Raw genomic sequence first — 17588 nt, forward strand, 5'->3', positions numbered from 1 at the left:
AGTAAATATATGTTTATTCATATAAGTTTCATTTCAAAGGTATTGATAAGAAATGCAAAAAAGATTACAAATGCAAAATCTTGAATATAAATTGTATTGAATATAAATACCATAAATATTATAATAATATATGTCTATATGACGATTTTTTTTTCTGGAGCCATGAAATATTTTAATTTTTTTTTTAATTTACCCAAACTTATGGATGCCTTGGCATCCATAAGTTTGGGAAGCACTTGTCTAGAAGTACTGTAGTATACCCATTCTTCTTATCCAGTTCTCTAGTTACTCTGTTATAGAATATGAGCAATTAAAGCAAGACTTGCTTTAACAAAAACCAAGCTATCCTTAATTGGAATACAGCCTTTCCTTTACCTTGATGACCACAACGGATACTGATTGGTGTATAATTCATTGCACCACTTCTAGCACAACCCTTTTATAATGGAATTATTTTGTTCTCTTTTACTCATTAGGAATCATGCATTAAACAACCAGAGCAGGTGTTTCTAATTCTCTTGCACATTGCTTTAATATCCTTGCTGATATGTCATCCAGTTAAGTGTAAATTTTGAATCAAACTTTAATATCTTAACTTGTTTATCTCTGTACTTTCATCCAGTTTCTCCTCAGCATCTGGAGAGCTAATTGGACTTTGTGGAATGTATAATGCCTTATAAAGTGAGCACTTAACATCAGCTGTTTCTAGTGCATCTAATACTTTTGAACTATAGTTAGTCCTCCGCTTATGATTGGGTTTCATTCCCTGTATGAACTGCATGAATCATAAGGATGTGGTAACATGCCTGAATGCTAAAATGTGGAGGTCTGTTTTTGTCATATTTGTAATCTTGCCCTTTTCTTATAATGAAATAATACAATGTATAAATTATAACATCAGATTACTGTGCTGCACTACCAGCATTAGAATAGATAAGAAACTCAGACATGCAGTTGTAGTTTTTATATTGTGTTCATGTTTTTTTTTTTATTGTGTATTAGACTGCATGTGCCAAATGCTAAATGAATACTGTGTACTTCACTGTAATTAAAAAATGAAACATGACTGGTATTGGTGTTGTTCTACACTTTTGACTAAAATATTCAGTTAGAAATATGGGACAGTAATTCTTCAGAGCTGTATCTTTATTAATTGGACAATTCATTGAAGGAGGTGGGAAAGGCTAGGTTATCAATAATAAATTCTTCAAATACAGAATGCAAGAAAGCATTCTGAGGATGGTTCACCAAATGCATAACTTTTGAAAGGCCTAGGTTTATCTTCAGGGGTTTGGTGACAACAGGAGTGGACTTCCTGAAAAATATGTACATTACATCCAACTTAGTCTGTATAGTTTGCTTTTTTTTTCTGCATACATTTCTGTATAGTAAGCAATTGCAGATTGCATCATACTGACTACTACCTTGCTAAATCTTATCATGCCAGGATCCTTTTCCTCAAAACAACTGAATTGTCTTATTAATGGAGATTAATGAAGGTGCCTCTGCCAACTTATCAACTTTTTCATTGTAAACTTTTTTGGGGGGGGAAGGGGGAGACTTAGCTTCTTTTTTTTCTTCTGCTTTTTTTTCTGCAACTTTCTGTTCTTCTAGTTCTATACAATCTTCATTTGAGAACTCTTATTCCACAATTTCCACTAACCTCTACTTTTTTTTTTTTTAGCTATCTTGTTGCCAATCATTTGTAAAGTTTTGTTGAATCCTTGTGAATGTATGAACATCTGCTTTCAGCAGCTTTTTTTTTCAAAAATCATCTACATTCTTGCATTGTACAATGTAAGATATTGTATTCCTTCTAAAAGTTTCCAATAGTTTCTTATATTCAGTAGCACAATAGCCTCAGGAAAAGTATTTCCTAAATAAATGCCTTGAAAGCAGCAATAACACCCCGATCCATGGCTTACAGTGAGGTGAATGTATTAATGGAATGGCTGCGATACAGTGGTCATAAGTTGCATACGTTGTAGGTCGAGGACTAACTGTATTTGCATTCACTAAAGTTATTCTTCAATTGTTGTTATTTCTTTCACTTACTATATAGTGATAAAATGCTCCTGGATTTCTTTTGGCCTATTGGCTAACTTCTTATAATCTGATTTTGCCTTACTCACCATCAATTTCACTTTCCTGGCCTGCTCTTTATAGTGTTCCTGAGCCTTGTCTTCACCCTTCTCATGATATCATATCCACCACATTTTTTTTTTTTTGATGTGAAGTTTATTCATTTAACTTTCATGTAATTTATTCTTTTAACTCTGTAAATGCAGTCAGATATTGCTTCATTTAGATTTCCCCCCAAATATTTATCATGTATCACTGATTCCTGTACTTTGCAGTATCTCATGCACTTCTCAAGCTATCTTCTCAGTTTGTTACTTGCCTTATAGCTCCACATATATACTTCCTTGTCAAAGGTCTCGCATGCATTGCTACCTCCCAAGTCAAAGCTGAATGATCATTCTCTTACTGGCTGAAAGCATAATGGTTACTTCATTTAAAGGAGATTCTGAGATGCTGTTACTAGTCTATTGTTCTTGTACTCTAAGTACTTCCATACACTAAGTACTTCTTATTTTAATCTTATCTCTGAGTCATTCTATAAATTCTCTTTCCCATCATGTTGCATAATTTTTCTTGCCTCCAGTTTGTGTTCCCATAGTTAATCACCCATAATGATAGTCCTTATATTCATAAGAATTGTCTAGCTGTGAACTTCAGTATTCTTCAGATGTGCCAGTGTGCAGCAGCACCCAGTTGTGTATTTTGTTCTGTTAATCTCTTTCTCACATCCACAGGATCCAATGGCAACACACCAAGCTACTACATTGATCCATATATAAACACAAGTATTTGTATAAAGAAAGTGCCGGAACCTTATAGCACAGACCCAATCTTAACCGTAATGACTGTCTCACTATCCCAAAAGTTTGGGAAATTGTTATCTTCAACTGTATAAAATAAATTTATCAGTTTTAATTTAATTTAATTACAGCCCAGTAGTATTTAATCCTTAAACACGCTACTGTATACATAGAGGAATTCTAATGTAAGCATGTGCACTAATGTGTTTTTTGAATGTAATTTCTATTGTTGTTTATAACTGTACTGTGGCTATCTTATGTTACTTAAGACGAAATATTTGCATATTATTAAAAAGTTAATTACTGTGGCACATGTGTGAATTTATAGTTATTAATACTCCACAGGTTTCCCTATACAAGAAAAAAACATGATGTCCTCCTAGCACTTAAGCCTTAAGTTACTAATCATATTATTCATTAACTATTCTTCAATTACATCTTGTAGTAAATGTGCAAAAATACTTTATTGTTGCTTTTATCTTCTCACCTTTGGTTCTTTCAACTAATGTCTCCACCCTAGTGACCTCTCTTGATGAGTCTGGGACTCCCTGGAGGTATCAAGTAATAATAATCGTTTAAATAGTCCCCATAGTCTGTGTTGTGCACAGATTTGGTTACTTGTGTTTCTTAGGGTTGTAAAAGCAATAGTGAAGATTCAGATTCAAGTAGTGAAAATGGTGACTAGCCTATGGAATATTCCCACTGATGCTAGACTGAAGATTTGTGAGTCACAAAGTTTAGTTGATAAGTGGAAAAAGGGATAGGAGAGACATAAATTTACTAAAGGGGTTTTATAGAATAAATGAGAAAAAAATTTTAGTATATAATAGAACTAGATATAAAGAACAAGGGGGTCATCCCTGGAAGTGTGGTTAGCAATGATAAAATAATTAGATTTTTTGCTTGGAGTGTGTCAAATGAGTGGAATGAGTTGTCAGATGTATGATATACATTATGTGTGAATAATGGTTAGTGTGGGCATACAGAGCATATCCACTAAGTCTTAAGACTGAGCAGATATACTTTGTATACCGTAGATTATTTAAGGACATTAAGAATATCTTAAATAGTTTACAGTATATAATAATCAGTGTTTAATTACTTTGCAGAATCAGTATGCTAATTCACAATTATGCTTGACAGGTGAAGCTAGTAGATCTTCAAATGCTGTCTCCCTTATGTATAGAAGATATGGAAATATTAATTCGTTGTGGAGCAGGTGGAAAAGATCACACACCATGCTGTGAACGAGCTGGAGTTACCAGTGATTGCCTTTCATTGTGTGCAGGTAATATGAGGGAAACTCCAGTAGTAATTGGATTGATGTGCAGTGTAGAAATTGGATATATATTACAGGTAAGTTTATATTTTAAATTTAGGTTATAAAGATCTGATTGGCATAAAATTTATTTATGCTCATTACAGAAATAATTTATTGTTATAATAGAACTTCTGTGCAAAATGTAATATAGGCACCAATAACTTTTTCATTTTGTTCAGCTGTAGAAGGAAACATAAATTCATTTAACTTAGTCATGATTAAGAGAAGTCCTTAAGGATTTCTTTTTTGGGCACCAATTTTAAATGACGTTCTTAGGCTAAAGAGAAACAGGAAATTCAAATGAATATAGAACAGGTTTGACTTACTTTCTGGTATTTAAGACCAAAATAATGTTAGTGCATTTGAAAAAAAAAATTTTATCAGGTTTTTCAGTTTGCATGTTGGCAAATGCTCTGCACACAAACCTCTAGATAACTGAATACAGTATATATAAAGAACAAGAAATTTGGTTCTTTGAATGAGAAATTGTGAAAAATATCTTGATAGATTAGAGCAATTAGAAATAGCAGCAAGAGTTGGGACCATAGAAGAAGAGCTTAGGCAAGAGTTAGTGAAAATGAAAAGTGAAATGAAACATCTGGAAGAGGATATTAAACATCTAAAGAAGAGATTGGCTGATGAGAAGGAGGAAGTTAGTATTACGAAGAAAGAGTCAAAGGGTAGTCGCATATCATTGTACAGGAACTTGATCATTAGAGGTGTGATGACTAATAAAGTGCACAAAACATGCTTTCCTGGTGGAGCAATGAAACAAAATACATTGCAGAAAAGGAAAGAACAGGGATCAAAATTAGTTATGGTCACAAATGACTTAGTTGGAGGATAAAAAATGTTGATGGGACTTGAAGTTGTTACAGCAGGTAAAGGAGAATTGTATTGTTGGAAAAGTTGTTAGCATGTTGTCCAGATATGACAATAGTGAATTGAGAAGGAGAGCAGAGATAATGAATAGTAAGATGTTTGAGTTGTATGAGGCAAAGGAGGTTCAGTTTGTAAATCTATGGAGTGAATTTGAAGGAAAGTTGGAATGGTTTAAAATTGATGAATTGAATGTTAATGGGTTTCATGTTGGGCATTTAGAAAGGCTATTGTTTTCTGAGAAGGCACAGAGTCAAGAAGTTAATACAGTAAGTGATCAGAGTCTACTTGTGAAGCAGGATAGCACAACTAAACGGATTGTATGACAAGATGGATACGAAGTTGAAGATGTGGTTACAGCAGCACAAAGTGATGGAATTTATAAAGGTGATGATGATGAGAGAGGTAGGAATGGAAATCAGGATCAGGAAAATGGGAGTGGTCAGACTGAAGGGAGAGGAGTGGTATAGTAGCTAGAATAGAGAATATTGGTGCTGGTAGAATGGCCTCAAAGATACAGAGATTGTTATGTTTGTACACAAATATATAGGAGTATTTGAAAGAAGAAAGCTGAGTTTGTTGCATTGATTGAGTCAGTATGTCCAACGATAATTAGAATAAGTGAAATTTAGTTGTCTGAGGAGGATGTCAGGAATATAAATGGAAGGATATATAATTTTCCAGAAGGATAGGAATGTGAAAAGAGGAGGGGAGAGGGGTGATGTTAATGACTGCAGAGGAATTGTGTCCACAAAGTGGGCAAGTTCATAGTGCATGCACAGATTTTGAATCTGTATGGTATGAAGTTGAAATTAACAGGCTAGTATATCTGATAGGATGCTATTTTAAGCTAGGGAATGTAGAGAATATTGATTGCAAAATGTTTAGGCAAATTGGTTGGGCATGTAAAACAATGGTGATCCTGATGGGAGACTTTAATTATGAGAATATAGAATGGAAGGAGGACATAGTGTATACAGACAAGGAAAGTGAGTTTGTTGAATTTCTGAGAGATAAATATCTTAAACAGCATGTGGCTGAAACAACTAGAGGTTTTTAATGTTTTGGATTTCGTGATAACTTCACGATAATTGTTAATTCATTTATTGTTATGGCAAAATCAGCTACACGTCAATGTCATGACCAGAAAGCCAATCCAGGGCCTCATCTGTCACCTCGTGGATGTCCTGGAGACCACCACCACCACCATGAAATTGGTGCCTGGGGCAGTCATTCACAATATGAGTGATTGTCTGGGCCACAAGGGAATATTCACAGTAAGGGTTTTCTGATAGTCTCCATTTATGCAGTAGGTAGCCACATCTGCCCTGGTTAGTTCTGATCCTGCTGATAGATGACCAAATCTTTCTAGGAAGGGCAAAACCAGGCTGCAGAGCACAGGGATCTTCAACCAGGAAACCATTTGTTGGAAAGATTGTTGGACTAGTGTTTTCTCTCCACACGTCAGGTGTTGATGGTAAGATAGCTGTACAGTGTTTGTCCATGAACCAGAAAGTGTTTCATGATTTTAGGTGAATACTAGGTGGATTTATGAGCATCTGGTGCAGGGGCAGGAGCAGGTTGCTCATTACTTTATTAAATACTGTGAGACTTGTCTTCTCCATATATTTGGTGGAGCAATGTTAGATAGGACAGGCAGCCAGGGGAGAGGGGATGCTTCTCAGTGTCCCACTAATTGTGCACATGGTAGAGTTTAGCTGGGTGTCTATAATGTTAATGTGCACACTTCTTTTTCCAGACAGGGGCACAGTATTCTGCTGCAGAGAATGCGAGGGCTAGTGCAGACGACCTTAAGACATCAGTGCCACAACCCCAGGTTGTTCCAGCAAGTCATGAGATGATATTATTTCTCATTTTAATTTTGTTGGACAGGTTGTTGATGTGCCTTTTATAGGTTAGGCTTCTGTCCAGGCTCAATCCAAGGTATTTTGGGTGAGGCTCATGACCTACCATTTTGCTACTGAATAGAGGTTGAGGCGTTGATTTGCCTCTGCATTGTTCAAGTGGAATGCTGTGGACACAGTTTTTGTTGGATTTGGCTTCAGGTACCACTTCTTGAAGAACACCTCCAGGATGTTCAGGTCTGTGTTCAAGGTTGTTTCTAGGTTGGCAAAGGAGGTGGACTGGTGCAGGATAATGAGATCATCAGCATATATATATATATATATATATGTATATATATATATATATATATATATATATGTGTATATATATATATATATATATATATATATATATATATATATATATATATATATTTGCTTGAGCTGATATGTGGTGAGTCAAATGTGTAGATGTTAAATAGTAAAGGGGATAACACAGAGCTCTGTGGAAGATCATTGTGGAGGAATCTGGGCTTGCTCTTTTTTCCACCAATATGGACCCGGATCTTTCTGTTGGAGAGAATGGATTCAAAAAGCTGGAAAGTTGTTTTGCATCTTATGATATTGCTTAGCTTTAGGAGGAGGCTCCTGATTCAGACTGTCATAAGCTGATGTTAGGTCGATGAAAGTGACTCCGGATTTAAGTTTCATCTGGAAGCCTGCTTCAATCTGTGTTGTCAAGGCCAGGACCTTATCACAGCAACTTCTTCCATGCCTGAAACCAGCTTGTTCGATCGGGAATGCTCTTTCATTGAGTGATGAAATTCTTTTAGGAGAATTTGTTCAAAGAGCTTAAAAGTGGAGCAAAGCAAGGAGATAGGTCATAGATTTTTGACATTATTTTGATCTTTCCCTCGTTTGGGTACAGCAATTATTTTGGCTTCCCACCACAGTTTTGGTAGTTTTCCAATTGCTATAATATTTGAGAAATGGGTGGCCAGCCATGTTTGACCTCGTTGGCTGAGATGTTTTAGAAACTTGGGGAGGATACCGTCCACTCCTGCAGCCTTACCATTCTTGGTGAGTTTTAAGGCTTCCTGCACCTCTTCAAGAGAAACTGGCTGTACAAGTTCGGGAAGCGCTTTTTCGGCTAGATTTGGTGAAGTCAAGTTCATGGATGGTTAAGATCCATCTTTCCTTTCTGTTTTTGTCAAGCATTGCTATGAGCTTCTTAGCAATAGTTGGGTCTTCAGTTTTTTCATATTTGGCTAAAAGATCCTTGGTATCCCTACTCCAGCATAGGATGTATTATTTTCTGTAGCCTCTAGGAATAGAGGCTTTGGCTGCAGTTTTGATTAGTTTGACAAATCTGGGATAGCAATTAGAGGTGAATGGTATTACCGCAATGATTTGCTCAGTTTGCTTCTCAAATACATTCCAGTTGGATCTGCAAAGGTTCCATCTAGGCATATAATAAATTTAGTTGAATCCTTTATCCAAGTATGAGCAAACAAAGTTTGTGCCTGAAAGTATCTTCAGGACTGGGGTAAGGTGGTACAACACTAGGGCAACTCGTTGCAAAGGTGGAGCTAACATCACTCCTATCCCAGTATCTCCCATAATGCAAAACACATTTCCTTGCGGATATGTCTAATGTTATGCATTAAGGGAAGGGCCACTACCCAGACTGGTTTCGACCTTTATTGAGGTCTCTTCAGTGGGAGTCAGGCCCAAGTGGAGATACTAGGCAGAAACATTAGCAAGGTCATCTCTACCTATAGGAGTTGCCAAACAGTGTGCCACCTTTTTAATAAATTACTCTGGATTTAGAAAAGATGTTGAAAGTTTATTTTTCACTTGGTTAGACTATAATAAATTTAGTTTGTACCACCTTACCCCAGTCCTGAAGATACTTTCAGGCACAAACTTTGTTTGCTCACACTCACCTTGATAAAGAATTAAACTAAATTTATTATAGTCTAACCAAGTGAAAAATAAACTTTCAGTTCCATCTAGCAATTGGTGTTCCACTGATGATTGGGATTGATGTACCTGTCTCTATTAGTATAGACAGGTACATTCTTTAGATCTTCAGGGTGATCTTCAGAGACTTTAGAGACTATGCACAGATTGGGGTGTGTATGTTCTGTTTCATTTGGCTGAGTGAAGAGTGCCTTCTTGCTTGGAGTCGTAGGTCAAATACAGGTTATATATATATCCATCCAGTTAACTAGATTATCACCATCTTGGTTGTTAGAGGAATAGCCCCACATGGTGTGATGAGAGTTGAAGTCGCCAACATAGATAGCAGGGTGAGGTGGTGGCCGGTCCATCTGGTCAGGCCAGGATTACGATGATGGTTTGTAGATGTTGTGGATGGTGGTATTTTGAATTTTAATACCTATGGAGTATTCTGCTTCAGGCATACGTGGGTTATGTTCTTGAGACCAGGCCAGATGTAGGTTGCTAGGCCATGATTGGAATGGCAGTTATAAGACACAAGAATTAGGCCTGGGATCTTTAGTCTATTGAGAACTGTGTCAGGCACGTTGGTTTCCTGGAGAGCCAGGACATCGATCATTTTGTCTTTGGCTATTTTTCCAATGACTTCAGCTTTGGATTTAGATGTTCCTTCTATGTTTAAGGAACAAAGAATGTTGTTTAGGGGATTGTAACTTATTTTCGAGCTTGCCCTCCTCCCAAACAAGCAATGCGATCCTCCTCCATGCTGGCTTGATCGCCACCCTCGATCAGGTGACGATCGAGCTGGCATGGAGTCTTTTGAGTTGTGTTTTTATCATTGTTGCTGCATGTGGTTCAGGAAGCTTGGTACCTTTAGATGCCTGGTTTGAGACATTAGCTTCATGTTACCAATGTTACATCTTTGGGACTTCTTGTGTCTGATTATTAATGAGATGTTGACACTACCGCCAGTTTGTGAGAGTGATCATGAGGTACTTGTTTGGGAAGTGGTGAAACAAGAAAAAGTTACTGCCAAAAATGGAAGTATCAAGCAGGTGATTATAGGGAGCTCTGTAGTCAGTCAGCATCAGTACGTTGGGTACATGAGATGAGCAGAAAAGATGTTGACAGTGCATGGAAATTCACAAGGCAGTATCTGACGCAAGCAATGTATAACTGCATACCAATGGTTAAGCGAGTAAATAGAGTAGGAGTGAAATGGATTAACAGTGAAATCAAGCAAGCTGTGTTGGAAAATAAAATTCAAGTTAACTTGGTCATGCCAAGTTAACTCAAGGGAATTTTTCTGCGATATGGAAAGCAAGAGAAAGAATAATTATAGCAGATTGACACTGATCGATAGTTATAGCAGCAGAATAACAGTTGCAAAGGATATAATGAATTATTGAACATGCACTTTTTCAGTGTATATTACACTACTGTAAATGATATGGTGCAAACTGTAGAAGGATGGCAGGTATTAGGAGGAGTGGAAGTGAAAGAATCAGAGGTGTATCAGGTGTTGATTGGGTTAGATGTTAATAAGGCTGTGGGAATGGATGACATATCACCATTTATTCTCAAGGAATGTGCACAACAGTTAGCTATGTCCTTGACCTGGTTATTTAATTAAAATCTTGCACTGGGTAGGGTTATGGTGGAGTGGAAAGAAAGCAAAATAGTACCACTCCACAAGCATGGTTCTGACAAAAGTTTCCATTTACAGACCAGTCTGTATAACTACAAGCCTCTGTAGCTCAGTTAGTATAGACCAAGCCCTTTGGTTGGAAAGACCTGGGTTCGATTACTGTCAGTGACGTGAGAAACATTTATTTGGTCTCCTTAAATGAAATGTGAGTTAGCCAGTCTCATGTGGAGGTAGGGGTTTTTTTTTTCACCCAGAAACTTGGGTTTTTCATCCCCCAGAACAGGCAAACTGGCCCCATGAACACAGATGGATTATAGTTATGAATTCATCCCAGCCATATGCTGGTCCCGAGCCTGGATAAAATGGGGGGAAGCAGTGGTGAACTACCCTGTAAAAAAAAAATCTCACACTTTGTGGCAATGCCTACAAAATCACCTAGGGTCGTAAATGACTGAAAGGGAAAAACCACCACCACTGTATAACTGCAATTGTAGTCAAGGTTATGAAGATGTTGGTTAGGAATGGAATACAGGATTGGGTTGATGGACATAGGATTCTTTATGATGGTCAGCATGGATTTGTAAAGGGTATGTTTGTTTTAGTGATTCACTTGCATTTTATGATAAGGTAACGTGTGTGTTAGATAAGGGAAAGTTATATACAGTGATATTCTTGGATTTTGCAAAAGTGTTTGATCAATTGATAAGTTGGTGTACAAGTTGCAGAGGATGAAAATATATAGTATGTTGGTTAGATAGATCAGAGAGTAGCTTTCTGAATGATACCAGCAAGCTGTCTATGCTACACCCTATCGACAGGGTGTAGCATAGTGGCAGCCTGCCTCACGGCGTGGCTTAATAAGGGCGCCTGTTAGCGTAGCAAGTGCAGAAAGAAGTTCTTCTAAGCTTAAACTGATTAAAAATTATTTGCAAACAGCAATGACCCAAGAAAGATTGGTTGGTCTAGCAACTAGAATTATAATTTAACTTATAATTTAAATTTAATTTAAATTATAATTTAAATTTAGAAGAGCTTATAAACAGTTTCATTGTGCGATATCTCCATAGAGCAAACATTTAATTAATATATAATCGTAATGTATAATTTAATCGTAATGTATAATGTAAATCATAATATATAATTTAATTATTATGTAATCGTTTTGCATTAAAGTTTCTCTTGTAATAAAAACAAAATAGTAATTGGAGATTTTCTAATATTTTTGTCTTATAATCCAGCAGGGGTGATCTTTAATTGTTTGCCTCAGGGCATGATCTAATCTGGCAACGGCCCTGATGGCAGACCAGTGTCTCAAAAATGGGGGTTAACCAGTGGTCTGTCCCAGGGTTCTGTTCTTGGATCCCTGCTGTTTAAGTTGTTTGTAAATGATATATCATGTGGACTGAGTGGCGATCTTCAGTTATTTGCTGATGATGAAAAGTTGGGGAGAATTATAAGTAGCACTGCTGATGTCATTTCCTTTCAGAAAGATTTGAATATACTTTTCACTTGGACAAAGGAATGGGGTTGTAGTTTTCATTTTAATAAGTACAAGGTGTTGCATTTTGGAGTGCAGAAATATAAGGCTGTGTACTATATTCATGGTGCTGTACTGCAGGAAGTGGATGAGATTAGAGAGTTGAGAGTGATAGTTGACAGTAGATCGAAGTTTAGAGCATATTGCAACTGTTGCAAAGACTGCACATCGTAGTGCTGCTATGATAAGAAGTACTCTTAAAATGTAGGGATAAGGAAGTGGTTGTGTCACTGTATAAAGCACTGGTCAGACCATACTTGAACTGTTGTGCTCAGATGTGGTCACCTGGTTTTCAGTGTGATATTGAAACATTGGAGAGGATCCAGAGATGAGTGACTAAGGCAATATCAGGACTTTGGAATGCTGGCTATGGAGAGGGGTTGAAGAAATATCAGGACTTATATATCAGAAATATCAGCCGGCCTGGTTGGCCGAGTGGTTAGCATGTCCTCTCTCCAGCCAAAAGGCTGCAGGTTCGAATCCGTTCATGGGCATGGATGTTTGTGATTGTCAAAATACTAGTGGGGGTGGTGGTCAGCAGTAAATGCCATTGGTGTAGATGTTGAACATAGTTGTAGTTGGTGGATTGAGTGGTGGAGACAGAGAGTTGTGGAGCAGGTGCCCTCCCTTGATGAGTCTTTTGGACTCCCTGGAGGTGCTATGTAATAATAATAATAATAATAAAATATGCATTGCTGAGTTTGTTGAATAGGAGGAAAAGAAGTGATATGATAGAGACATTTAAGTTAGTGAGAGAATTTTATTGGATTAATACAGATGGGATTATAAAAAGAATAGAAGCAAGAGGGGAAGAACCAGAGGCCATCCTTGGAAGTAATGTAACAATGTGGTGAAGAGGGGGTATGAGGAGTTGATTTTTTACATGTTGAATTGTCAGTGAATGGAATACATTACAAGAATGTGTTGTTAATGAAAGGAATGTTAAGGATTTTAAGATTCCATATGATAAATATGTTGTCAGTTGAATGAACCTCCCACAATGAATCTGCCAACTCCACGGAGGATTGCAATAATAATAATAATTAATAATTGCTTGGAGGTGAAAGTAATGCTTTGAATGAAAGAGGAATCCTAGTTTTTTGAATGCCAAGGAGGCAATTGTTGTGACGTGTTTATGCCAAAGAGAGTCTTAATGTCAGGGTAATGCCAAGAAGAGAAACCTCTTCTTGTCTGTGGATTTGAGTGTTGACTACGGTATTAATAAAAGAAAATTATTTTTTTAAATGAGAAATAAGGCATCCAACAAAACATTGATGACACCCAACTAATAAACAACTGCCAGTATGGATTATGCCACTGCTAATCAACAGGGGATTGGCTAACATATGTCATCCATATCTTGATTAATAACATGGAAAAGTTTGCCAAATCTCAAGTGATTGCACTTGACATCTCCAAGTCCTGTGACTGTGTTTGGCACAGAGTCCTATTTAGTAAGTTCTCATCATATGGTCTGTCCTATGAATTCTTCAACTAGGTTTCCAGCTTTCTGATTGGATATACAATATGTGTGATGGTGGATGGCTCCTTATCTTCTAGCTGTTTAAGTAATGCTGAGTTTTCACAAGGCTATTTTCCCTCACCCACTCTTTCTTCTGTATATCAATGATCTACTCCCATTGACTGCCAGAAGAAAGAGTGGGTGAGGGAAAAGAGCCTTGTGGAATCTCAGCATTACTTACAGCTAGACGATAAGGAGCCATCCACCATCACATATATTGTGTATCGAATCAGAAAGCTGGAAACCCAATTGCAGAATTCGTAGGACAGACCATATGATGAGAACTTACTTAATAGGCCTCAAACAAGAGAAATTAATAAATACAAATCATAACTAGCTGGCTATCCATAAACTCAAATAACAGAATGCAGATGTAAAACGTTATTGACATTGAATAATACTGGACGATGTCACGTGTTCTTGTTCTCGGTCATACTGTCTGAGCTCAGATTGAGGTAGAGTTTTTATTAGAGCTGACCACACTTGATGGAGAATTAAACCTTGATTTTTATTGCATTGGATTGGGTTTTTCAGCATATTAGCAGCTTCTTTAAATTTTCTTATGTAACAGTTGTTTTCTATGTATGACATCGTTGTTTTTTTGCCAGAGTACATCATGTCCAGTGGAAGTGGTATGGGAAACAAGACCAATTTTGTTTTTTGTTCTCTTTTGTGTTGTACGTCTTTTTGGTGTTCAGCCACACGTATTTCTCCAGATCTTCCTGTCCTACGCAGCAAATCCCGCAAGAGCATTGGATTTTGTAGACTCCTGGTATTTTAAGAGGATGATGAGGTGGTTTTGGTGGATGTACAAATCTTGAGATTTTTTCCATAGGAAGGAAGGCTACTTTTACATCGTGTTTGTTCATTAATTTGGCTAGCTTATCTGTAACATTTTTGATATAAGGAAGCGAGAGTGTGTTTTTGTAATCATGATTTATTGTGTTGTTAGTTGGAGGCATTTTAAGGATTCTCTTGATGGTTTTTGTTTCATACCGATTCTGTTGGAAGATTTGTGTTTAGTATTTTAGTTCTTCATTACATCTTTCTTGTGTGCTGGAGATATTGTATGCTCTGTCTCGAAGAGTTTTAATTAAGCTTATTTTTTGTGAAGGATGGTGGTGTGAGGCTGCATTTAGAAATCTTCCTGTGTTGGTCACCTTCCTATATACTGAGAAGGAGAGTTTATTTTCTTCATTAACTTCTAATAGAATATCTAGAAAAGGAAGTTTTCTATTTTCTTCTGGTTGTAAAGTGAATTTTATGGTGTTGTGCAGATTGTTGAGATAATCTTTAAAACTGATAAGTTCATCTGTTGTTCCATTCCATATGATGAAAATATTGTCTACATAGCATAGCCATATTTTTGTTTTTTTTTTATGGTAATTCTTTAGAGCATTGTTTTCAAATTTTTCCATAAATAGGTTTGCTAATACTGGTGATAATGATGAACCCATGGCCAGCCCTTCTTTTTGTCCCCAGATTCTGTCTTGATAGGTGAAAAAAGTATTGTTTATACAAGGTTTAAAAAGATCTAAGATGTCAGGAGGGAAGAGGTCTTCTAGGAGATTCAAAATTTCTTGTCTCAGGATGTTTGTAAACAAGCTGATAATGTCTAGACTTGCTAAGATGTCTGATGGACCAACATGTATATCTTTCACTTTTTCTTTGAAATGTGTGCTATTTTTTATGAAGGAAGATGTTTTTCCTATATGATGTGAGATCATGTTGGTGAGGTATTTCGCCAAGTTGGAAGTCAGTGAATCTCTTCCATCTACTATTGGTCTTAAAGGCATATCTGTCTTTTGGATCTTTGGAACACCATAGATTCTCGGTATCAAAGGTTGTTTTGATTGTAAGTATTGTTTAAGTTCTTCCATCCAGAGGCACTTTTTTATGAGATCATTTGTTTTTTTGTGTGTATGCCAAGTCGGGTCTCTGTCTAAGGGGTTTGTAGGTGTTTGTATCCTCCAGGAAACTTTTCATTTTATTATCATATTCTGTAGCATTTAAGATGACAGTTGCATCGTCTTTATCCACTTTGATTATGACAATATTTTTGTCATCCTTTAATTTTTTAAGGCAAGTGTATTCATTGTAAGGTAGATTCCTATGAGGTAATCTGCTTTTTAATAGTAAAGCTGTACTCTCTATATGGATAAGATCTGCCGTGTTGTCCGGCAGATTTCTAATTCCTTTTTCTATTTGTGCTATGATATCAATTTTTGTTAGGAAACATGGGGTTAAGGCAAAGTTAAAACCCTTAAGTAAATGGTTGTCCTCTTCTTTTGTTAGGACTCTCGAAGAAAGGTTAATAACTACTTTTGAATAATCTAGTTGTTTTTTATGTATTTCTTTCTTCTGAAGGAGTAAGTTGAACTTATGAATTAATCTATGTTTCTTCTGTTCTGAGATCACTATTGCTTTGTTGAATGTAACACTGTCAATGTTGTTCTATAGGTAGGATGGAAGAGATGTGGCCAGTTCATTATGAAGAGAAAAGTGTTATTACTAATTAATGCTAATTCAGCTCTAGTGACTGTAATTTTTTTTCTTAAAAGAGCTAGTTCCATTTTATGATAAATTCTGGAGGCCTTGTTTGTATGGAAATGACTTCGTTATCTCTGCATCGGATGAGGAAAATTAGACAGTTAATGAAGTTGAGATGTTAATGCGTAGTTTCTCTAGTTGTATAACTTTATGCCAAAAGCACTCACCATAAGTTTGTAATTGCAGGCATAGACCTCTGTGGCTAATTGGTTCAAAAGACATATTTCGGTGATTACACCACATTTTTTATTATTCAGTTATATAACATACTGAAATAATAGTTCCCAACAAGTTTCGTAAATCGTAGGATTTACATCTTCAAGGGTAAATAGTATAACTTAAAGTTTAAACAAGAGAAATTAATAAATACAAATCATAACTGTCTGACTATTCATAAACTCAAATAACAGAATGCAGATATAAAACGTTATTGACGTTGAACAGTACTGGATGATGTCACATGTTCATGTTCTTGTTTATACAGTCCGAGCTCAGATTGAGGTAGATTTTTTATTAGAGCTGACCACATTTGATTGAGAATTAAACTTTGATTTTTATTGCATTGGGTTGGGTTTTTCAGCATATTAGCAGATTCTTTAAATTTTCTTATGTAGCACTTGTTTTCTATATATGACATCATTGTTTTTTTGCCAGAGTACATGTGTCCTGTGGAAGTGGTATGGGAAGCAAGACCAATATTGTTTTTTGTTCTCTTTTGTATTGTACGTCTTTTTGGTGTTCAGCCATGCGTATTTCTCCAGATCTTCTTGTCTGTCCTACGTAGCAAATCCCATAAGAGCAATGGATTTTGTAGACTCCTGGTTTTTTAAGAGGATGACGAGGTGGTTTTAGTGGATGTAGGAATCTTGAGATTTTTTCCATAGGAAGTAAGGCTACTTTTACGTTGTGTTTATTCATTAATTAGGCTAGCTTATCTGTAACATTTTTGATATAAGGAAGCAAGAGTGCATTTTTGTAATCCTGTTTTATTATGTTGTTAGTTTGAGGCATTTTAAGGATTCTCTTGATGGTTTTTGTTTCATACCCATTCTGTTGGAGGATTTGTGTTAAGTATTTTAGTTCTTCATTACATCTTTCTTGTGTGCTGGAGATATTGTGTGCTCTGTCTTGAAGAGTTTTTATGTAATGAAGAACTAAAATACTTAACACAAATCCTCCAACAGAATGGGTATGAAACAAAAACCATCAAGAGAATCCTTAAAATGCCTCCAACTAACAACACAATAAAACAGGATTACAAAAACGCAATCTCGCTTGCTTATATCAAAAATGTTAATAAGCTTGCCAAATTAATGAACAAACACAACATAAAAGTAGCCTTCCTTCCTATTGAAAAAATCTCAAGATTCGTACATCCACCAAAACCACCTCATCATCCTCTTAAAATACCAGGAGTCTACAAAATCCATTGCTCTTGTGGGA

The 17588-nt window shown here is 36.4% G+C and overlaps 1 protein-coding gene across 1 annotated transcript in view; it reads left to right on the forward strand.

The window, feature by feature from the left end:
• LOC150104547 (Ig-like and fibronectin type-III domain-containing protein 1) overlaps window positions 1-17588 on the forward strand; it is a 548674-nt gene that overhangs the window by 299099 nt on the left and 231987 nt on the right. The window contains exon 16 of the mRNA XM_090395576.1: window positions 4026-4238. Within this exon, the coding sequence (XP_090251702.1) occupies window positions 4026-4238 (213 nt within the window). The remainder of the gene's footprint in view (window positions 1-4025; window positions 4239-17588) is intronic.

This window comes from Typopeltis vanoorti, chromosome 7, assembly GCF_054136105.1.
Source record: "Typopeltis vanoorti isolate ZY-2024b chromosome 7, IOZ_Tvanoo_1.0, whole genome shotgun sequence".
Lineage (NCBI taxonomy): Eukaryota > Metazoa > Arthropoda > Arachnida > Uropygi > Thelyphonidae > Typopeltis > Typopeltis vanoorti.